This window comes from Bombina bombina, chromosome 3 (genome assembly GCF_027579735.1).
Source record: "Bombina bombina isolate aBomBom1 chromosome 3, aBomBom1.pri, whole genome shotgun sequence".
Lineage (NCBI taxonomy): Eukaryota > Metazoa > Chordata > Amphibia > Anura > Bombinatoridae > Bombina > Bombina bombina.
In genome coordinates, this window is record NC_069501.1 from 1,078,823,795 (window position 1) to 1,078,849,178 (window position 25,384).

A 25,384-nucleotide genomic window follows, 5' to 3' on the forward strand; every position below is an offset into this window, starting at 1 on the left:
TTTAAATTTAAGGATTTCAGATCCTGATGGAAAAAAGGACCTTGAGACAGAAGGTCTGGTCTTAACGGAAGAGTCCACGGTTGGCAAGAGGCCATCCGGACAAGATCCGCATACCAAAACCTGTGAGGCCATGCCGGAGCTACCAGCAGAACAAACGAGCATTCCTTCAGAATCTTGGAGATTACTCTTGGAAGAAGAACTAGAGGCGGAAAGATATAGGCAGGATGATACTTCCAAGGAAGTGATAATGCATCCACTGCCTCCGCCTGAGGATCCCGGGATCTGGACAGATACCTGGGAAGTTTCTTGTTTAGATGAGACGCCATCAGATCTATTTCTGGAAGTTCCCACATTTGAACAATCTGAAGAAATATCTCTGGGTGAAGAGACCATTCGCCCGGATGCAACGTTTGGCGACTGAGATAATCCGCTTCCCAATTGTCTATACCTGGGATATGAACCGCAGAGATTAGACAGGAGCTGGATTCCGCCCAAACCAAAATTCGAGATACTTCTTTCATAGCCAGAGGACTGTGAGTCCCTCCTTGATGATTGATGTATGCCACAGTTGTGACATTGTCTGTCTGAAAACAAATGAACGATTCTCTCTTCAGAAGAGGCCAAAACTGAAGAGCTCTGAAAATTGCACGGAGTTCCAAAATATTGATCGGTAATCTCACCTCCTGAGATTCCCAAACTCCTTGTGCTGTCAGAGATCCCCACACAGCTCCCCAACCTGTGAGACTTGCATCTGTTGAAATTACAGTCCAGGTCGGAAGCACAAAAGAAGCCCCCTGAATTAAACGATGGTGATCTGTCCACCACGTTAGAGAGTGTCGAACAATCGGTTTTAAAGATATTAATTGAGATATCTTTGTGTAATCCTTGCACCATTGATTCAGCATACAGAGCTGAAGAGGTCGCATGTGAAAACGAGCAAAGGGGATCGCGTCCGATGCAGCAGTCATAAGACCTAGAATTTCCATGCATAAGGCTACCGAAGGGAATGATTGTGACTGAAGGTTTCGACAAGCTGCAATCAATTTTAGACGTCTCTTGTCTGTTAAAGACAGAGTCATGGACACTGAATCTATCTGGAAACCCAGAAAGGTTACCCTTGTCTGAGGAATCAAAGAACTTTTTGGTAAATTGATCCTCCAACCATGATCTTGAAGAAACAACACAAGTCGATTCGTATGAGATTCTGCTAAATGTAAAGACTGAGCAAGTACCAAGATATCGTCCAAATAAGGAAATACCACAATACCCTGTTCTCTGATTACAGACAGAAGGGCACCGAGAACCTTTGTAAAAATTCTTGGAGCTGTAGCTAGGCCAAACGGTAGAGCCACAAACTGGTAATGCTTGTCCAGAAAAGAGAATCTCAGGAACTGATAATGATCTGGATGAATCGGAATATGCAGATATGCATCCTGTAAATCTATTGTGGACATATAATTCCCTTGCTGAACAAAAGGCAAGATAGTCCTTACAGTTACCATCTTGAACGTTGGTATCCTTACATAATGATTCAATATTTTTAGATCCAGAACTGGTCTGAAGGAATTCTCCTTCTTTGGTACAATGAAGAGATTTGAATAAAACCCCATCCCCTGTTCCGGAACTGGACTCCAGCCAACTCTAGATCTGAAACACAATTCAGAAATGCTTGAGCTTTCACTGGATTTACTGGGACACGGGAAAGAAAAAATCTCTTTGCAGGAGGTCTCATCTTGAAACCAATTCTGTACCCTTCTGAAACAATGTTCTGAATCCAAAGATTGTGAACAGAATTGATCCAAATTTCTTTGAAAAAACGTAACCTGCCCCCTACCAGCTGAGCTGGAATGAGGGCCGCACCTTCATGTGGACTTAGAAGCAGGCTTTGCCTTTCTAGCAGGCTTGGATTTATTCCAGACTGGAGATGGTTTCCAAACTGAAACTGCTCCTGAGGATGAAGGATCAGGCTTTTGTTCTTTGTTGAAACGAAAGGAACGAAAACGATTATTAGCCCTGTTTTTACCTTTAGATTTTTTATCCTGTGGTAAAAAAGTTCCTTTCCCACCAGTAACAGTTGAGATAATAGAATCCAACTGAGAACCAAATAATTTGTTACCCTGGAAAGAAATGGAAAGTAGAGTTGATTTAGAAGCCATATCAGCATTCCAAGTCTTAAGCCATAAAGCTCTTCTAGCTAAAATAGCTAGAGACATAAACCTGACATCAACTCTGATAATATCAAAAATGGCATCACAGATAAAATTATTAGCATGCTGAAGAAGAATAATAATATCATGAGAATCATGACTTGTTGCGCTAAAGTTTCCAACCAAAAAGTTGAAGCTGCAGCAACATCAGCCAATGATATAGCAGGTCTAAGAAGATTACCTGAACACAGATAAGCTTTTCTTAGAAAGGATTCAATTTTCCTATCTAAAGGATCTTTAAACGAAGTACCATCTGACGTAGGAATGGTAGTACGTTTAGCAAGGGTAGAAATAGCCCCATCAACTTTAGGGATTTTGTCCCAAAATTATAACCTGTCAGACGGTACAGGATATAATTGCTTAAAACGTTTAGAAGGAGTAAATGAATTACCCAATTTATCCCATTCTTTGGAAATTACTGCAGAAATAGCATTAGGAACAGGAAAAACTTCTGGAATAACCACAGGAGATTTAAATACCTTATCTAAACGTTTAGAATTAGTATCAAGAGGACCAGAATCCTCTATTTCTAAAGCAATTAGTACTTCTTTAAGTAAAGAACGAATAAATTCCATTTTAAATAAATATGAAGATTTATCAGCATCAATCTCTGAAACAGAATCCTCTGAACCAGAAGAGTCATCAGAATCAGAATGATGATGTTCATTTAAAAATTCATCTGTAGGGAGAGAAGTTTTAAAAGATTTTTTACGTTTTCTAGAAGGAGAAATAACAGACATAGCCTTCTTGATGGATTCAGAAACAAAATCTCTTATGTTATCAGGAACATTCTGCACCTTAGATGTTGAAGGAACTGCAACAGACAATGGTACTTTACTAAAGGAAATATTATCTGCATTAACAAGTTTGTCATGACAATTAATACAAACAACAGCCGGAGGAATAGCTACCAAAAGTTTACAGCAGATACACTTAGCTTTGGTAGATCCAGCACTAGACAGCGATTTTCCTGTAGTATCTTCTGACTCAGATGCAACGTGAGACATCTTGCAATATGTAAGAGAAAAAACAACATATAAAGCAAAATTGATCAAATTCCTTAAATGACAGTTTCAGGAATGGGAAAAAATGCCAAAGAACAAGCTTCTAGCAACCAGAAGCAATGAAAAATAAGACTTAAATAATGTGGAGACAAAAGCGACGCCCATATTTTTTAGCGCCAAATAAGACGCCCACATTATTTGGCGCCTAAATGCTTTTGGCGCCAAAAATGACGCCACATCCGGAACGCCGACATTTTTGGCGCAAAATAACGTCAAAAAATGACGCAACTTCCGGCGACACGTATGACGCCGGAAACGGAAAAGAATTTTTTGCGCCAAAAAAAGTCCGCGCCAAGAATGACGCAATAAAATGAAGCATTTTCAGCCCCCGCGAGCCTAACAGCCCACAGGGAAAAAAAGAGTCAAATTTTTGAAGGTAAGAAAAAATGAATAATTCAAATGCATAATCCCAAATATGAAACTGACTGTCTGAAAAATAAGGAAAGTTGAACATTCTGAGTCAAGGCAAATAAATGTTTGAATACATATATTTAGAACTTTATAAACAAAGTGCCCAACCATAGCTAGGAGTGTCACAGAAAATAAGACTTACTTACCCCAGGACACTCATCTACATGTTTGTAGAAGCCAAACCAGTACTGAAACGAGAATCAGCAGAGGTAATGGTATATATAAGAGTATATCGTCGATCTGAAAAGGGAGGTAAGAGATGAATCTCTACGACCGATAACAGAGAACCTATGAAATAGACCCCGTAGAAGGAGATCACTGCATTCAAATAGGCAATACTCTCCTCACATCCCTCTGACATTCACTGCACGCTGAGAGGAAAACCGGGCTCCAACTTGCTGCGGAGCGCATATCAACGTAGAATCTAGCACAAACTTACTTCACCACCTCCATCGGAGGCAAAGTTTGTAAAACTGAATTGTGGGTGTGGTGAGGGGTGTATTTATAGGCATTTTGAGGTTTGGGAAACTTTGCCCCTCCTGGTAGGAATGTATATCCCATACGTCACTAGCTCATGGACTCTTGCTAATTACATGAAAGAAAAGGAGACTCACAAGAAAGAGCAGATAATTCAGAAACTCTTCTGGCAGAAGAGATTGCCAAAAGGAACAAAACTTTCCAAGAAAGTAATTTAATGTCCAATGAATGCATAGGTTCAAACGGAGGAGCTTGAAGAGCCCCTAGAACCAAATTCAAACTCCAAGGAGGAGAAATTGACTTAATGACAGGTTTTATACGAACCAAAGCTTGTACAAAACAATGAATATCAGGAAGATTAGCAATCTTTCTGTGAAAAAGAACAGAAAGAGCAGAGATTTGTCCTTTCAAGGAACTTGTGGACAAACCTTTATCTAAACCATCCTGAAGAAACTGTAAAATTCTTGGAATTCTAAAAGAATGCCAAGAAAAATGATGAGAAAGACACCAAGAAATATAAGTCTTCCAGACTCTATAATATATCTCTCTGGATACAGATTTACGAGCCTGTAACATAGTATTAATCACAGAGTCAGAGAAACCTCTTTGACTAAGAATCAAGCGTTCAATCTCCATACCTTTAAATTTAAGGATTTGAGATCCTGATGGAAAAAAGGACCTTGCGACAGAAGGTCTGGTCGTAGCGGAAGAGTCCACGGATGGCAAGAGGCCATCCGGACAAGATCCGCATACCAAAACCTGTGAGGCCATGCCGGAGCTACCAGCAGAACAAACGAGCATTCCTTCAGAATCTTGGAGATTACTCTTGGAAGAAGAACTAGAGGCAGAAAGATATAGGCAGGATGATACTTCCAAGGAAGTGACAATGCATCCACTGCTTCCGCTTGAGGATCCCTGGATCTGGACAGATACCTGGGAAGTTTCTTGTTTAGATGAGAGGCCATCAGATCTATTTCTGGAAGTCCCCACATTTGAACAATCTGAAGAAATACCTCTGGGTGAAGAGACCATTCGCCCGGATGTAACGTTTGGCGACTGAGATAATCCGCTTCCCAATTGTCTATACCTGGGATATGAACCGCAGAGATTAAACAGGAGCTGGATTCCGCCCAAACCAGAATTCGAGATACTTCTTTCATAGCCAGAGGACTGTGAGTCCCTCCTTGATGATTGATGTATGCCACAGTTGTGACATTGTCTGTCTGAAAACAAATGAACGATTCTCTCTTCAGAAGAGGCCAAGACTGAAGAGCTCTGAAAATTGCACGGAGTTCCAAAATATTGATCAGTAATCTCACCTCCTGAGATTCCCAAACTCTTTGTGCCGTCAGAGATCCCCACACAGCTCCCCAACCTGTGAGACTTGCATCTGTTGAAATTACAGTCCAGGTCGGAAGAACAAAAGAAGCCCCCTGAATTAAACGATGGTGATCTGTCCACCACGTTAGAGAGTGTCGTACAATCGGTTTTAAAGATATTAATTGAGATATCTTTGTGTAATCCCTGCACCATTGATTCAGCATACAGAACTGAAGAGGTCGCATGTGAAAACGAGCAAAGGGGATCGCGTCCGATGCAGCAGTCATAAGACCTAGAATTTCCATGCATAAGGCTACCGAAGGGAATGATTGTGACTGAAGGTTTCGACAAGCTGAAATCAATTTTAGACGTCTCTTGTCTGTTAAAGACAGAGTCATGGACACTGAATCTATCTGGAAACCCAGAAAAGTTACCCTTGTCTGAGGAATCAATTAACTTTTTGGTAAATTGATCCTCCAACCATGATCTTGAAGAAACAACACAAGTCGATTCGTATGAGATTCTGCTAAATGTAAAGACTGAGCAAGTACCAAGATATCGTCCAAATAAGGAAATACCACAATACCCTGTTCTCTGATCACAGACAGAAGGGCACCGAGAACTTTTGTACAAATTCTTGGAGCTGTGGCTAGGCCAAACGGCAGAGCCACAAACTGGTAATGCTTGTCCAGAAAAGAGAATCTCAGGAACTGAATAATGATCTGGATGAATCGGAATATGCAGATAAGCATCCTGTAAATCTATTGTGGACATATAATGCCCTTGCTGAACAAAAGGCAAGATAGTCCTTACAGTTACCATTTTGAACGTTGGTATCCTTACATAACGATTCAATATTTTTAGATCCAGAACTGGTCTGAAGGAATTCTCCTTCTTTGGTACAATGAAGAGATTTGAATAAAACCCCATCCCCTGTTCCAGAACTGGAACTGGCATAATTACTCCAGCCAACTCTAGATCTGAAACACAATTCAGAAATGCTTGAGCTTTCACTGGATTTACTGGGACACGGGAAAGAAAAAATCTCTTTGCAGGAGGTCTCATCTTGAAACCAATTCTGTACCCTTCTGAAACAATGTTCTGAATCCAAAGATTGTGAACAGAATTGATCCAAATTTCTTTGAAAAAACGTAACCTGCCCCCTACCAGCTGAGCTGGAATGAGGGCCGCACCTTCATGTGGACTTAGAAGCAGGTTTTGCCTTTCTAGAAGGCTTGGATTTATTCCAGACTGGAGATGGTTTCCAAACTGAAACTGCTCCTGAGGATGAAGGATCAGGCTTTTGTTCTTTGTTGAAATGAAAGGAACGAAAACGATTATTAGCCCTGTTTTTACCCTTAGATTTTTTTATCCTGTGGTAAAAAAGTTCCTTTCCCACCAGTAACAGTTGAGATAATGGAATCCAACTGAGAACCAAATAATTTGCTACCCTGGAAAGAAATGGAAAGTAGAGTTGATTTAGAAGCCATATCAGCATTCCAAGTTTTAAGCCATAAAGCTCTTCTAGCTAAAATAGCTAGAGACATAAACCTGACATCAACTCTGATAATATCAAAAATGGCATCACAGATAAAATTATTAGCATGCTGAAGAAGAATAATAATATTATGAGAATCATGATCTGTTACTTGTTGCGCTAAAGTCTCCAACCAAAAAGTTGAAGCTGCAGCAACATCAGCCAAAGATATAGCAGGTCTAAGAAGATTACCTGAACACAGATAAGCTTTTCTTAGAAAGGATTCAATTTTCCTATCTAAAGGATCTTTAAACGAAGTACCATCTGACGTAGGAATAGTAGTACGTTTAGCAAGGGTAGAAATAGCCCCATCAACTTTAGGGATTTTGTCCCAAAATTCTAATCTGTCAGACGGCACAGGATATAATTGCTTAAAACGTTTAGAAGGAGTAAATGAATTACCCAATTTATCCCATTCTCTGGAAATTACTTCAGAAATAGCATTAGGAACAGGAAAAACTTCTGGAATAACCACAGGAGATTTAAACACCTTATCTAAACGTTTAGAATTAGTATCCAGAGGACCAGAATCCTCTATTTCTAAAGCAATTAGTACTTCTTTAAGTAAAGAACGAATAAATTCCATTTTAAATAAATATGAAGATTTATCAGCATCAATCTCTGAGACAGAATCCTCTGAACCAGAAGAGTCATCAGAATCAGAATGATGATGTTCATTTAAAAATTCATCTGTAGAGAGAGAAGTTTTAAAAGATTTTTTATGTTTCCTAGAAGGAGAAATAACAGACATAGCCTTCTTGATGGATTCAGAAAAAAAATCTCTTATGTTATCAGGAACATTCTGCACCTTAGATGTTGAGGGAACTGCAACAGGCAATGGTACATTACTAAAGGAAATATTATCTGCTTTAACAAGTTTGTCATAACAATTAATACAAACAGCCGGAGGAATAGCTACCAAAAGTTTACAGCAGATACACTTAGCTTTGGTAGTTCCAGCACTAGACAGCGATTTTCCTGAAGTATCTTCTGACTCAGATGCAACGTGAGACATCTTGCAATATGTAAGAGAAAAAACAACATATAAAGCAAAATTGATCAAATTCCTTAAATGACAGTTTCAGGAATGGGAAAAAATGCCAATAAACAAGCTTCTAGTAACCAGAAGCAAAGAAAAAATCAGACTGAAATAATGTGGAGACAAAAGCGACGCCAAAAATGACGCCACATCCGGAACGCCGACATTTTTGGCGCAAAAGGACGTCAAAAAAAATGACGCAACTTCCGGCGACACGTATGATGCCGGAAACAGAAAAGATTTTTTGCGCCAAAAAAGTCCGCGCCAAGAATGACGCAATAAAATGAAGCATTTTCAGCCCCCGCGAGCCTAACAGCCCACAGGGAAAAAAAGTCAAATTTTTAAGGTAAGAAAAAATGAATTGATTCAAACGCATTATCCCAAATATGAAACTGACTGTCTGAAAATAAGGAATGTTGAACATTCTGAGTCAAGGCAAATAAATGTTTGAATACATATATTTAGAACTTTATAAATAAAGTGCCCAACCATAGCTTAGAGTGTCACAGAAAATAAGATTTACTTACCCCAAGACACTCATCTACACGTTTGTAGAAAGCCAAACCAGTACTGAAACGAAAATCAGCAGAGGTAATGGTATATAAATAAGAGTATATCGTCGATCTGAAAAGGGAGGTAAGAGATGAATCTCTACGACCGATAACAGAGAACCTATGAAATAGACCCCGTAGAAGGAGATCACTGCATTCAAATAGGCAATACTCTCCTCACATCCCTCTGACATTCACTGCACGCTGAGAGGAAAACCGGGCTCCAACTTGCTGCGGAGCGCATATCAACGTAGAATCTAGCACAAACTTACTTCACCACCTCCATAGGAGGCAAAGTTTGTAAAACTGAATTGTGGGTGTGGTGAGGGGTGTATTTATAGGCATTTTGAGGTTTGGGAAACTTTGCCCCTCCTGGTAGGAATGTATATCCCATACGTCACTAGCTCATGGACTCTTGCTAATTACATGAAAGAAAACTCCATTATCATATAAGGTAAGAAAATACACTGGTATTTTCTCTGGTTTGTAAAAAGTGGTAATATATATTTTAAACAAAATAAAGTAATAGTATAGTCTTCAATAGCAGCTTTTTATTGGTTACAAAACCTAAGCCCATATACAAAATTAGGAACACATTTTGATGCCTCTTTTGAAAGAATATTTTAGTCTATTTAAACAGTTAATAAAAAATGCATTTTCAAACACTGTTCTGAAAACTTAAAAGTGCAGCAATATTCTCTTTTAAATGGTCAATAATGCAATTTTGTCAAAACTTGGTAAGGTCACAAATGAGAAAAGCTAACCAAATATACCATTTGGTTAGCACTTTAAAGTAGTCACACACACTTTAAAGGCTTTTTAAAACAATGGCCAAAAAAATAAAAAAATGGCTTTTTTAATTTAAGCTCCATCACCAGAACCTTCGTTGGAAAGGATGAGAATTCATTTTTTTCATCCAGCTTGCTTTATTCCAAGTCCCAGTGTTATTTCTGGGTTAGGTAGTTATCAGAAAACAATCTATTGAGAATGCCTATGATGAGGGAAGTAGGTTGGTGGAGTATCTTATGTAATAAGTTATAGATCAGAGGTCATTTTACAACGTGACCATATCAAGTGTTGACAAACTCTTTTAAGTGAAGCACCACACATTGGACTATTGTGTGAATGGGATGCAGTTAAGATATGAAGATTTAACTCTAAACTCCGGGAAAAGGGTAAAGAAAAAAAGGCACAATGAATTTCAACTCAATTTTTATGTGCACAAGAGTTGAAAAAGTTCTGAGCCACCTTAAAGAGAAACGGATTTTAAAATTTATAAAACCTATAAATACTCAGAGGCCAAACCACTATATTAAAACAGATTCTTTAGCAAGTAAAAATCTTGCAGTTTAAACATATACTTGTATCATTAGATACAAGACAACCCCCCCCCCCCCATCTTTAAAGTGGCTCCACCTTGGCAGATATATATTGTAATGAATGCACATCTGCTGTGAGTTGCTCATTAAGTGAAAGGATTAAGGGAAAGGAAAGCTTATCCACAAAGCATGGATGGCATCTGTTCTCATCACAGTAAACATGACCCAAGTAAAAACTAAAAAGTAGTTTTAAATTTGTCTAACCCTTCACATCACTTCATTGGGAAATATCACGCACAGTTAAACTGCATCTTAGTGGCTGAGCAGCAAAAAGTTCCTCATCACTCAGGTAAATGTAACTCACACCAAAAAAAAAAGCATCTTGGAAATTCCTGAAAGCATTAAGCTGTTCAAATTTAACACCATTATCATATTGACAGATTCTTAACTGTGCCACTGACATCAACCTGATTAAACAAGTTAAATAATCCTAGCTTCTTAAGCTTGCCAACACATTAGGGTTATTAAAAGGGCACTGTACAGTTGGAAAGCAAAAACAGTATAGCTGTAACCCAGAACTTAACCGCCTGCAGACCAGAAACGTATTAATGGCTAACTTGACCGCTCAGTGAACAAAAAGCCCTAACACTTTTTTTTATCACTATGAGACTGACTTATAGAGCTAATCTATTCACTAAATTTAGCCTTTATGATGTCTCTAAACAATTCCCAGCTTGATGCCACCCATCATTTTCAAAAGCACTGGTTACAAAGGATATATTGCTTAAGACTAAGTTACAGTAAACATTAAAGCGCCAGATTTTGACCCTACCTATATTAACTTAATTAAAACAAGATATACCATGTCCACAGAAAGTTGAGAGCAAGTTTCTCATTTCCAACCCCCCTGCATTTTAAGAATTGTTGTTTCCACAAATAAAAGCATTATTATTTAGACTCTTGCTTTCAGCTTGAGATCTATTTCATATATGAAAAGTTCTTATAGCTCAGGGTAAACCCCATGCACAGATTTGGTTACTTAAACAGCAGGAAACCATAGGCTGAAGTGGTCAAATTGGGCTTGATGTTCAATAAAATACAAAACATTCTGCTTCTAATCAGTTCCATTTTCCAATTCTGATGTGTGATGAGGTTAGGAAACCAGTTAAAACAATAGTTCCTCTCTCCTTAACATTTTTGTTTCAATAAATGACCCAAGTTAAACTTATTATACAGTTTCATGGATGAAATCTTTTGGCTTGCATGTTATTTCCATTAAATTTATAGTTCCACAAAATATGAAAATGTTCATGTAATAGTATGGAGGCTCAGAATAGACCACTCCTATAAAGTCTTTTCAAAAAATGTATGCGTCATACTAGTCTTGATGTACAGTGCACCAGATTCAAAAGAAGCTACTTTTCAACAGTAAGCTGATACTCCACCACTATGGAATAATCTTTTTAAAAAAAAAAAAAAAAAAAAAAAAAAAAAAAGAAACTGTTGTGGCAGTCAGCACATGGTGCCAATTAGAAGAAAAAAAATAGTGGGATTGTTATATTTTTAAAGTAAACCGAGATCATGCATATGCAGTCCATGTGAGCGTGACATTTGGCAACTGCAAGGTGACAGATACAAGGTTTGCTTTTAGAAGCATCAAAATGAAGAGGCATGTGAATCTTGAAGCCTTTGTGTATCTTCCACTGGTGGACATCTGGTGGTGCTTTATGTTGTGGGATAGATAAAAGCTGCACTGCAACATTCTTAGAAGTTAAATTCTTTTGTTTGAAGATTGGATGATGGTTCAAAATTGTAAGTACCACCCTGGGTTGCTTCAGGAAGGAGGTTTTGATCTTCGTCAATCTATAAACAAAAATAATGTAAAATTAATAAAAAAATGCGCTGCAATTTTTTCCATATATATATATATATATATATATATATATATATATATATATATATATATATATATATATATATATATATATAATATTTTATGATAAATATACAAAATGTTTTATGTCTTTTTAATATGTTATTTTTGTTGTGTTTACTATTACTGTTTAATTAGTGTAAAGTTTCCAAAAATTTAAATAAAAAATAAATATATGACAAATGGATACAGACTTATTTATATTCAGTATGTGCATATTTATTTTAGTACATTCTCAGAGTAGGTAGAAGCTCCAAGGATGAAGACAAAGCATAAAAACACACTCTTCTGTGTACTTACCTATTAATCCTACTTTTAAAACTTATAACTTCCTATATTATAGTTTAAAGGACCACTCAATGCAGTAGAATTTCAAAATTAACAAGTGCATAATAAAAAACAAAATTATGCTTACCTGATAATTTAATTTCCATCTGTGGGAATTAAGAACCTGGCCACCAGGAGGAGGCAAAGACACCCCAGCCAAAGGCTTAAATACCTCCCCCACTCCCCTCATTCCCCAGTCATTCTGCCAAGGGAACAAGGAACAGTAGGGAAAATATCAGGGTATAAACGGTGCCAGAATATTAAATTTAGGCCCGCCACTGAAGCAAACGGGCGGGAGCAGTGGACTCTCCTCCAACAGATGGAAATTGAATTATCAGATAAGCATAATTTATGTTTTCCATCTTAATAGGAGAGTCCACTGCTTCATTCATTACTCGTGGGAACAAATATTCTAGAGGACACTGAATTAAAAAAACGGGAGGGAAAATGAAGGCAGACCCTATACTGAGGGAAGCACAGCCTGTAGATTATTTCTCCCCAAAACAGCTTCCGCCGAAGCAAAAACATCAAATTTGTAAAATTTTGCAAAAGTATGTAAAGAAGACCAAGTAGCCGCCTTACAAATGTACTCCATAGAGGCCTCATTCCTAAAGGCCCAAGAAGAGGCCACACCTCTAGTTGAGTGAGCCGTAATCCTCTGAGGAGGCTTATGTCCCGCTGTCTTATAGGCCAAATGGATCATGCTCCTCAACCAAAAGGACAGTGAAGTGGAAGAGGCCCTCTGCCCCCTACGATTCCCTGAATAAACCACAAACAAAGACGAAGTCTATATGAAATCTTTTATGGCCTGAAGATAAAACTTCAAGGCTCGAACAATATCCAAATTATGAAGTAACCTCTCCTTCGGAGAAGAAGGGATAAGACACAAAGGAGGAACCACTATCTCCTGATTAATGTTTCGATCATATCCAGACAACTTGGGAAGAAATCCCAACCCAGTGCACAGTACAGTCAGCATGAAAAACCAGGTAAGGGGCGCATATTGCAAGGCCGCTAATTCAAACTCTGCGAGCCGATGCAATAGCCAAAAGAAACAGAACCTTCCAAGAGAGAATCTTAATGTCAACTGCATGCATAGGCTCAAACGGAGCCCTCTGCAAAACTTAAAGTACCAAGTACAAGCTCCAAGGTGGAGCAGAATGTCTAAATACCGGTCTGATTCTGGACAGGGCCTGAACAAAGGACTGAACATCAGGACGCTCCGCAAGCTTCTTGTGTAGCAGAACCAATAAGTCTGAAATCTGTCCCTTTAAGGAACTAGCGGCAAGGCCCTTATCCAGACCATCTTGAAGAAAAGCCAGAATCCTGCATACCCTAATCGTGTGCCAGGGATATCCATGTTCCTCACACTAGGATAAATAGCTCTGCCACACCTTATGATAGATGTGACGAGTGACCGGCTTCCTGGCCTGAATGAGAGTATCAATCACTCTCCGAGAAACCCCTCTTAGCCAAGACTATGCATTCAATCTCCATGCAGTCAGCCTCAGAGAATAGAGATTTTGGTGGAGAAAGGGGCCTTGAACTAGCAGATCTCTGCGACAGAGTAACCTCCATGGAGGAGGAGACAACGTCATTCTCACCAGATCCGCAAACCACGTCCTCCGTGGCCACAACGGAGCAATCAGAATGGTCGAAGCTTGCTCCCATTTGATGCGGGCCACCACTCGTGGTAGAAGTGTCAACAGGGGAAAAATGTAAACTAGGCTGAACTCCCAGGGTACCAGCCAAGGCATTTATCAGTTCCGCCTGGGGATCCCTGGACCGCGACCTGTATCTGGGTAGCTTGAAGTTGAGTCTGGACGCCATGAGATCTATCTCCGGCGTCCCCCATCTGATGCAGATCTCCGCAAACACCTCGGGATGGAGAGACGATTCCCCCAGATGAAACTATTGTCTGAGTAAATTCGCTTCCCAGTTGTCCACACCCGGGATGTGGATCGCTGAGAGCGAACAGCAGTGCGTCTCCGTCCATTCCAGAATCTAAGACACCTCCCTCATGGCTAGGGAGATTCTCGCCCCCCCCGATGGTTTATGCACGCCACAGAGGTAATGTTGTCCGACTGGAATCTGATGAAACGGGACAACACCAAGAGGGGCCAAACCCTCAGAGCATTGAATATTGCTCGTAGTTCCAGGATATTTATCGGTAGGGTCGACTCCTCGAGTCCACCCGCCCTGTGCCCGTCTTTCACCCCAAACAGCTCCCCATCCTGATAGACTTGCGTCCGTGATCACAACCTTCCAGGATGGTTTCAAGACGGACCCACCAAGAGAGGGAATCCCCTGCTCGATGGTCCAGAATATCTGTTGGGATACGTCTGAATGATCGCTGTTTCATTGTCTCAACATGCATAACTGCAGAGGCCTGAGATGGAACCTGGTGAAAGGAATGACATCTATGCTGGAAACCATGAGCCCAATCACCTCTATACACCTGGCCACAGATGGCCTTGAGGAGGTCTGAAGGGCAAGACAACTGGACGGAATTTTTGAACGTCTCTGCTCTGTCAAGAATATCTTCATGGATATGGAAACTATTATCGTGCCCAGGAATTCCACCCTGTTGCTGGGGACCAGAGAACTCTTTCCCTCGTTTATCTTCCATTCGTGGGATCGAAGGAGAGTTCTTGAGTGGTCCACCGCGAGACTGCAGGACGGAGCCTGAACCAAGATATCGTCCAGATAAGGGGTCACCACAATGCCTCTGGCTCTTGCTACTGCAAGTAACGCTCCCAGAACCTTCGTAAAGACTCTTGGGGCAGACCCCAGACCAAACAGTAGGGCCACAAACTGGAAGTGCTGGTCCAGAAAAGCGAATCTTGGGAACCTGAAATGGTCCCTGTGGATTGATATGTGAAGGTAAGCATCCTTCAAGTCTATTGTCATAAATTGCCCCTCTTTAACTAGGGGCAGAATCAACCTGATAGTCTCCATTTTGAACGATGGAACCAACAAACTTGTTTAGGCACTTTAGGTCCAGAATTGGGTGGAACGTGCCTTCCCCCTTTGGGACCACGAAAAGGTTTGAATAAACCCCTGTCCGCTAGAGGTACTGGCACAATTACTCAGAGAGGAGAGATCCCTCACACATTCTAGAAAGGCGTCTCTCTTCTCTGGTCTTGAGGATAGGTTTGACAGGAGGAATCTGCCCCTGGGCGGATGAGTCTTGAATCCCATTCTGTAACCCTGGGTGATAAGCTCCAGAACCCAAGGATTCTGTACGTCTCTCATCCAAGCCTCTGCGAAGAGAGATAGTCTGCCCCCTACCCTATCCAGAGACGGGATCGGGGGCCGCCCCTACATGCCGACTTTGTCTCGACTGGCTTCTTGCTCTGCTTGGACTTGTTCCAAGACTGAGGTGGCTTCCAAGATCCCTTGGACTGCTCGGTCTTTGCGGTAGGCTGCTGGCATTGAGACTTGTCAGAACGAAAGGGACGAAAAGTAGATTCTTTAGGCTTACTCTTCTTATCTTGCCTCCCGTGACCGTGGATATGATACTGGACTGAAAAGAACTTTCCCCTGAAAAGGAAGGGACAGTAATCTAGACTTGGAAGTCATGTCCACAGACCACGACCTTAACCATAGAGCCCTGCGGGCTAGAACAGAGAAACCTGATGTCTTAGCATTCAAGTGGATCATCTGCATATTAGCATCACAGATAAAATAATTTGTGACACTTAGGGCCTTAATCTCCTATATCTCCTCGAGGGGAGTCTTCACCTCGACCATAGCTGACAAGGCGTCACAAAGAGGACCAAAATAGCTAAAATTGTACAGCCCTCCCCTGTTCTATTGAGTTACATGTCTATACTTAGCATAAGGTGAGCAGCACAGCACTGGTACGGTACACAGAGCACACACATAAGTACCATGACATGATGATATTTGAAACCAGCAGTGCCCTTTTTTTGTAGACTGAAACCAAAGTTCTGAATACAGTATTCAAAGGAGGATAACTAACATGTTTATAAACACTTGATATTATCAGACACAGCCCTAAGCACACACAGTGAATATGTATAAGCCTTATATACAGTGCTCATACATCAGCCTCTTGTGCGTAGACATTGAGGCAAATATGCGTGCACACTATATATGCATAAGCCCCAAGCTTGCACACAGTTGGTACAAATTAGCACCCACCAGACAGTGTATACAAAAAAGCACAGTAACTTTCTATAACCACCTTGCACGTAAGGTCGTAGCTAACTCCGGTGGTCCTGGTGATAGGTCACAGGCAGTCTCCATTTGGGTCTCCGGACATATAATCTGACGGGTCAGTGTGAGACCCGAACCAGGAACTAGGCGGAGAGACGATCAGGTGCAGCCACGCCCATTGCACGGATAACTACACCCAAAAACAAAAAACATGTCCACCTCATATTGTTGTCTGGCTATAACCACGCTCTCCCTTGTAGTGCTCCACCAGTTTCACTGCAGATCACACCCTACGGTACAAGTGACCACACCCATTTGTTGGAGCTTTCCCATCTATAAGCTCTCTCAGCTACACACACTGAAGTTAAAAAAGAAAAAAAAAAACAATTTCTGTTTCGTTTCGGTTTTCGGCTAGGGGCATCCTGAATTTTCTGTATCGGTTTCGGTCCAGAATTTTAATTTCGGTGCATCCCTAATTAAAAGGCACCCTTTATACACCAATGGCCGGGGCACTCACCACCTCCTATGACCCGGACCACAGAGAAACCATTACGTCTCCTGCAATTGCTGATCAGGAAAGAGGAAGTTGAAGAGGCCACACTGAGTGCCATGCAGGAACCGCCCCTGCACTGAGAGAAAACGCACCAAAAAAAGGCAGCACCGATCTAAACCTGAGTTCCACATTGCTAGAGCCTCATCTCGCACATGACAGAAAATCAAACACAATAAATATATTATGCATAAATCCCCCGTTCAATAATCCCCCTTCCAGGGATATTAACCCATGATTCTATACAGATAAAAAGGAGCCACACTGTGACCCTCCTGAGACGAAAGACAAAGAATGACTGGGGGATGAGGGGAGTGGGGGAGGTATTTAATCCTTTGGCTGGGGTGTCTTTTCCTCCTCCTGGTGGCCAGTTTATTAATTCCCACACGTAATGAATGAAGCAGTGGACTCTCCTCCCATTAAGATGGAAAGACAACAATTTAACACCAACTCTGAATTTCAAAGTAAGATTTTTTTTTTCTGATAAATGTATTTTTCTCCTATCATCCAGCCCCCTGTATCATGTGACAGGCATCAGTCAATCACAGACTAGTATACGTATACACTGAACTTGTGCACATGCTCAGAAGGATCTTATTCACCAGAAAGTGTGCATAAACAAAGACTGTGCTAAATTTAATAATGAAAGTGTCTTAAAACTGATAAAAAAAGTTCTTTCTGAATCATAAAAAGAAAATGTATGCTTACCTGATAAATTTGTTTCTTTTTAGACATGATGAGTCCACGGATCATCATCCTTACTTGTGGGATATTGCCTCCTGGTCAGCAGGAGGAGGCAAAGAGCACCACAGCAGAGCTGTTAAATGGCTCCTCCCTTCCCTCCCACTCCAGTCATTCGACTGACGTTAGGAAGAGAAAGGAAAAGCCAAGGTGCAGAGGTGTCTGTAGTTTACAAAAAAGAACACCCTGTCTTAAAAAGAACAGGGCGGGCCGTGAACTCATAGGGTCTAAAAAGAAATTTATCAGGTAAGCATAATTTTCTTTTTAAAGACACGATGAGTCCACGGATCATCATCCTTACTTGTGGGATTACAATACCAAAGCTAAAGTACACAGATAAGGGACAAGACAGGGAACCTAAATGGAAGGCACCACTGCTTGAAGAACCTTTCTCCCAAAAACAGCCTCAGCCGAGGTAAAAGTATCAAATTTGTAAAATTTAGAAAAAAAGTGTAGACCAAGTTGCAGCCTTGCAAATCTGTTCCACAGAAGCTTCATTCTTGAATGCCCATGAGGAAGCAATCGCCCTAGTGGAATGAGCCATAATTCTTTCAGGAGGCTGCTGTCCAGCAGTCTCATATACAAAGCGGATGATACTCCTCAACCAAAAAGAATAGAACGTTTAACAGAATAAACTACAAACAGAGAAGAAAACTGACGAAAGTCTTTAGTTGCTTGTAAGTAAAACTTCAAAGCACGGACTACGTCCAAATTATGCAGAAGCCTTTCCTTCTGAGGAGGATTAGGACACAAGGAAGGAACAAAAATCTCCTGATTAATGTTCCTGTCTGAAACAACCTTAGGAAAAAACCCTAGTTTAGTACGTAAAACTACCTTATCTGAATGGAAAATAAGGTAAGGCGAATTGTATTGCAACGCCGAAAGCTCAGACACTCTTCGAGCTGAAGAAATATAAACAAGAAATAAAAGTTTCCAAGATAAAAACTAAATATCTAAGGAATGCAAAACCTTAAGAACTAAATTCAGACTCCATGGAGGAGTAACTGGTTTGAACACAGGCCTGATCCTAACCAAGGCCTGACAAAAGGATTGAACATCTGGGACATCAGCCAGATGTTTGTGTAACAAAATAGATATGGAAGAGATCTGACCCTTTAGGGAACTTGCCTATAAACCCTTCTCCAATCCTTCTTGGAGAAAAGACAAAATTCTGGGAATCCTAACTCTACTCCATCAGGCCCATTTATCAAAGGGCTTGCGGACCTGATCCGACACTGCGGATCAGGTCCGCAAGACCTCGCTAAATGCGGAGAGCAATACGCTCTCCGCATTTAACATTGCACCAACAGCTCACAAGAGCTGCTGGTGCAACGCTGCCCCCTGCTGACTCGCAGTCAATCGGCCGCCAGCAGGGAGCTATCAATATTCGATCGGGTTGATTTCCGGCGATTCTTTAGACCGCTGCTTCATAAGTTGTGTTTCTGGCGAGTCTGAAGACTCGCCAGAAACACGGTCCTTCAAGCTCGGTATGGAGCTTGATAAATGGGCCTGTCTGAGTAGCCCTTAGATTCACACAAGATATTTACGCCATATCTTATAGTAAATCTTTCTAGTTACAGGCTTACGCGCCTGAATCAAGGTCTCTATGACCAAATCCGAAAAACCCCGCTTGGAGAGAATTAAGCGTTCAATCTCCAAGCAGTCAGCTTCAGAGAAATTAGATTTGGATGAAGGAAGGGTCCTTGAATGAAAAGATCCTTCCTCAATGGCAGTCTCCAAGGTGGCAGGGATGACATGTCCACCAGATCAGCATAGCAAATCCTACGAGGCCACGCAGGAGCAATGAGGATCACTGATGCCTTCTCCTGTTTGATTCGAGCAATGACCCGAGGAAGAAGAGCAAACGGGGGAAAAAGATATGCTAGGCTGAAGGACCAAGGAACTGCTAGAGCATCTACCAGTTCCGCCTGAGGATCCCTGGACCTTGACCAGTATCTCGTGAGCTTGGCATTCTGACGAGATGCCATGAGATCTAACTCCAGCCAACCCCATCTGAGAATACTTACGGATGGAGTTCCCACTCTCCCGGATGAAAGGTCTGCCTGCTCAGAAAGTCAGCCTCCCAGTTGTCCACCCCTGGGATGTGGATCGCTGACAGATGGCAAGAATGGGCCTCTGCCCACCGGATTATCTTGACTACCTCTGTCATCGATAAAGAACTCCTCGTTCATACCTGATGATTGATGTAAGCCACTGTCGTTATGTTATCTGTCTGGAATCTGATGAACTGGGCCGAAGCCAACTAAGGCCAGGCAAGCATTGAAGATAGCTCTCAGTTGCAGGATGTTTATTGGAACAGACTCCGCCGGAGTCCACACTCCCTGAGCCTTTAGAGGACCCCAGACAGCCCCCCACCCTAGAAGGCTGGTATCTGTTGTCACAATCACCCAGGATGGTCTGCGAAAGCATGTTTCCTGGGATAGATGATCCAGAGACAACCACCATTGAAGTGAATCCCTTGTCTCCTGCTCCAGGGTTATTCGAGGAGACAAGTCTGCATAATCTCCATTCCACAGCCTGAGCATGTTTAACTGCAGAGGTCTGAGGTGAAACCGAGCAAACGGGATGATGTCCATTGCCGCCACCATCAGTCCGATTACTTCCAAGCACTGGGTCACCGACGGCAGAGGATTTGACTCAAGAGCTCGACAGGTATCTAGAATCTTTGATTTCCTGACCTCTGTCAGAAAAATTCTCATGGATATAGAATTGATTACAGTTCCCAAGAAAGTCACCCTTGCTTTCGGGATTAAGGAACTTTTTTCCAGATTTACCTTCCACCCGTGAGTTCTCAGGAAGGATAGTACAATGTCGGTATGGCGCCTGGATTAGAATATCGTCCAGATAAGGCGCCACCGCAATGCCCCGCGGTCTTAAAACCGCCAGCAGAGACACCAGAACATTGTGAAAATTCTGGGTGCCGTGGCCAGCCCGAAAGGAAGAGCCACAAACTGAAAATGTCTATCCAGAAAGGCAAAAATTAGGAACTTGTGATCTCTGCCCGTGTTCCTGTACAGGAACGGGAACAATCACTCCCAGGGAGGAGAGGTCTCTTACACAATGTAAGAATGCCTCTCTTTTTATCTGGTTTACAGATAATCTTGAAAGAAGAAATCTTCCTCGAGGAGGAAAATTTTTGAACTCCAGTTTGTATCCCTGGGACACTATTTCTATAGCCCAGGAATCCTGAACGTCTCGCACCCAAGCCTGAACGAAGAAAGAAAGTCTGCCCCCACCAGATTCGGTCACGGATCGGGGGCATGCCCTTCATGCTGTTTTGGAGTCAGCAGCAGGCTTCTTGGACTGTTTACCCTTGTTCCAAGGCTGATTGGGTCTCCAAGTAGGCTTAGATTGCGAATAGCTTCCTTCCTGTTTAGAGAAGGAAGAGAAGGAATTGCCCTTGAAATTGCGAAAGGAACGAAAAATTACTTTTTCGTCCTTTTTGTTTATTTCTCTTATCCTGAGGAAGGAGATGACCCTTACCTCCCGTGATGTCAGAGATAATTTCCTTCAGACCAGGTCCAAAGAAGGTCTTTCCCTTGTAAGGAATAGCTAGAAGTTTAGACTTAGATGAAACGTCCGCAGACTAAGGTTTTAACCACAAAGGTCTGCGGGCTAGAATAGAAAACCCTGAACTCTTAGCTGCTAATTTAGTAATTTGCAGAGAAGCATCCGTAATAAAAGCATTGGCTAACTTCAGAGCTTTAATCCTATCTTGAATCTCCTCCAAAGAAGTCTCAGACTTAAGAGACTCAGACCATCAAACCAATAAGCTGCCGCACTAGTGACAGTAGCAATGCACGCAGCCGGCTGCAACAGCAGACCCTGGTGAACATAAATCTTTTAACTAGACCCTCCAACTTCTTGTCCATGGGGTCTTTAAAAGCACAACTATCTTCAATAGGAATAGTAGTTTGCTTGGCTAAGGTGGAGATAGCCCCTTCCACCTTAGGAACCGTTTGCCAAGTTTCTTTGATAGCATCAGCTATAGGAAATATCTTCCTGAAAATAGGAGACGGAGAGAAGGGAATACCTGGTCTCTCCCATTCCTTAGAAACAATCTCTGAAGCTCGCTTAGGAACTGGAAAAACATCTGAGAAAGTCGGAACTTCAAAATATCTGTCCAATTTACTCGCCTTCACAGGAGCGACTACTACTGTGGAATAACAGTCGTCTTATGTAACCAACACCTCCCTGAGTAACAGACGGAGGTGTTCTAGTTTAAATCGGAAAAAGACAACCTCTGAATCAGTCAAAGGTTCTGAATCTGAAATCTCGCCATCTGATAAAACCTCTATACCCTCCATCTCAGTTCCCTGCGAGGGTACCTCTGAGACTGCCACCATAGAATCAGAAACCTCACTGATAACATGCTTGTCTTTCCTCTTGCGCTTGCCTTGAAGCATAGGAAAGGCAGACAATACATCAGAAATTGTGGAAGACATAACCGCCGCTATGTCTTTTAAAGTAACTCCAGCAGGTGCTAGAGCAGAAGTGCAGGGCACTGCTGGTGGGGGCGTTAATTTTTGGGACGCTTGGGGAGAAAGTTGCGGCATAAATTGACCCTCATCAGAAGACTCTTGGACAACATCTGCCTGAGAGGAGATTGGCTCAGTAAAAATGTTATCCCTAAAACTTACAGTCCTTTCAATAGATGTAGGACAGAAAGGGATTGGTGGTTCCACATTTGCATCAAGACATAAAGCACATGTAACTCCTTGCACCTCATCTTGATCCATCGTTTCACAAAAATATTGAATATGAGCAGAAAAAATACTGGAAATAGCAATAAAATAAAATTATCAAAAATCGTTACGGTCTCTTTAAATTCAAACGGTCTTTCTTTCTCAGACAAAAATGCCAATTTTGCTGTAGTAATATAACAACCAGAAAAAATAAGAAATAATTAAGCCTCTGCATCACAGCAACCTGCTGAAGTGCTCCTACCTTAACCAGTGCTACCGGATCCCAGAAGACAACGCTCCGTTACTGCAGTCTGTTCAAAAAGGCCGGACTAGGAACGCATCTGTGCTAAAAGCGCATGAAAAGGTTTACATGCTGCTCTAGCCCAGAAAACCCCCAGTACAGATCAACTGAAAACCTACAACTGCTTGGAATAACGCTACAAGCAGAGGCGCCAAAAAGCAGGAAGTCCCGCCATTCGTGGGCATGCTGCAATACGGTGTTTCCCTCTTAGAGAAAAAAAATTAAAGTGAAAACCACCAGAGTCCTCCATTGTAAATAAAATGAGCAACCTAACTCCAGCCCCAGTGCCTGCACCAAACCACTGCCCAAATAAGACCTTTATTCAGAAAGTCTGACACTGTCCCCACATAAAGGCTCCCCATTAACCTCTTATGTGCCATAGTGCTAAGTTAAACACATAGACTCCTTAAATCCCAGAAAAGGTAGAACTTACCTCAAACACTGCCTGGCAGAAAGGCAGTTCCCAAGCTTGAGAGGTCCTCTCCCTCACATTGGCCTGAAAGATAAGGTCATGCAGAGTCAGAAAGAAACTCAGGCTGAAGGATATAGGGCAGCTGAAAATGGGAGGCGCAGTGGGAATTATGTCCCACAAGTTCCCATAGCTCTAAAGCCACCAAAAGCTCTACTGTAGAGACAGATATGGACTACGGCTACACCCCAGAACAAAGTCGCACTCTCTGGCACCACTTTAAAAATAAACTCTTGATTGAAGTATCTAACCTAACACCTCACTTTACTTCTTCCTATCACTAACGTAGGCAAAGAGAATGACTGGAATGGGAGGGAAGGGAGGAGCTATTTAACAGCTCTGCTGTGCTGCTCTTTGCTTCCTCCTGCTGACCAGGAGGCGATATCCCACAAGTAAGGATGATGATTTGTGGACTTATCGTGTCTTTAAAAAGAAAGTTTATTTTGACTTGACTGTCCCTTTAACTCTGTTCCTCATTATCTTGTAAATTGCACAATAAACAAAGCTGCAAAACAAAAATGCTCAATTAGCATTTTATTATTTCATTGTATATAACCGTTTAACCTCTGCAAAAGGGATTAAACACAGTTTCAGAGCAACAATGCACTACTGGGAGCTATCTAGAACACCAGCAACAAGAGACAAATGTGTGTAGCCAATAACTAGCTAGCTCCCAGTAGTGTAGGATATGTAAATATTAAATAAAAAAAATGGATACCAAGAGAACGTAAACTTAAAAACAGAAATTAATTTAAAAGGGTCTTAATTACAAGCCCCTTCTGAAACATGCAAATTTAAAGGACCACTCAATGCAGGCTATTGTGTAGACGATGATTTAAAGATGTTTCCAAACTCACCGCCACTTGAAAGAGTAACTTTTTTATTGTGATTTTAAAAAACTATTTATATGTTTCCTTAGCCCCCATTTCACGTGTGTCTGAATTGCCAATCACACACTCGTATTTGTATAAGCATCTGTGAACGCCCATGCATGTTCTGTTGAGGCCTTTCGTGTCAGATGATGTTGATTGCACAGAGTGGATGAGCTTGAGGAGTTTGAAAAGTGCACATAATTGTCAAGTGTAAACAGTTTCCTCTAAAATTAGCAACAAATCATCCAGCTGTGAGTTTTGACGGCTTCCTCCGCAGCTGCAGTCTGAACAACTAAATTGCATTTGATGAATTTTTACATTTTATGATAATCAGATGTTGTGCTTGCTTACATGGGAAATAAGTGCAAAACAAATAGTATATATTTTCTTTTTTTTTATTATTTAAAAAACAATCTGGGTAACAACTGACTGTGATTTTAGGATTTGTCTGTAATGAATTAGCCACATACTTACGATTCTTTAACATATTTACAGTAAGGAAAAGCAGTAGGGAACAGTTCCAGGTTTACTGACCATACAGCTTAGATGCTTCCTTTCATATAGTAACGTGCACGCTTGTGTGCGAGTGCACGCTTGCATTAGGCGTTTTAAAATTACTGCATCATGATTGGTTACCTGAACTGTCAATCACAATGCATGAAATCCCCCTCAAGAAATAGGCTGTCGGGCTGCAGCAGTGAAATTAAACAAACAGCTATTTCAATGTAAGTTTCACTCAATATTAACTCCTCGACACTGTTGGGACGTTCCATGGTGTCCGAAAAGCGGTGGACTTTAACCCTTTGAGTGCTATTGATGGCTCTGTGCCATCGCAAATTGTCCCAGTCAAGTGCTGACAACGGCTCAGTCGTCGCTAGCATTCACCCACCTTGAGAGCAATCTGGGGCTCCCACTGACTCCCACCCCGTTGATCTGGCCTGTATAGTGACAGACATTGCCGGGGCTTCAAGTTTGGCGTGGTGACGTCACCGCACAACTTTATTTAAAGTTGACAATGGACAAGTATAGGGAGATGGGGGTATGCAGCTTATAAGCCTTTATCTAAGGCATCTAAGCAGCTAAAGACCCCCAGACCCACCTTTGGAAAGGTAATCGCCTAACCTTTCCAATGGTATACGTCTTGGGGATCTGGGAAAAAAAAGTTAAAAATATCAACCCTTTAACTTCTGCTCACAGTGTTATTTAGCCAGGTTTTGTAGCTACAAAAAACAACTGGATATACTCCTTTTTGCAATAAAGGCAACAAAGGCCCAGAAAATCAATTTGTCAAATTTCCATGCAAATGAGCAGGCCCAATATATGGGCCTGTAACAACCTGTTCTTTCCCTTCTGCACTAACCTGGACTGATCATTTCAC

The 25,384-nt window shown here is 41.4% G+C and overlaps 1 protein-coding gene across 1 annotated transcript in view; it reads right to left on the reverse strand.

Annotated features, from left to right (window-relative positions):
• Positions 1 to 9,137: 9,137 nt before the first annotated feature.
• KPNA3 (karyopherin subunit alpha 3) overlaps positions 9,138 to 25,384 on the reverse strand; it is a gene marked incomplete in the record, with an annotated part of 693,441 nt that continues 677,194 nt past the window's right edge. Inside the window, 1 exon segment of the mRNA XM_053705555.1 lies at positions 9,138 to 11,788. Within this exon segment, the coding sequence (XP_053561530.1) occupies positions 11,690 to 11,788 (99 nt within the window).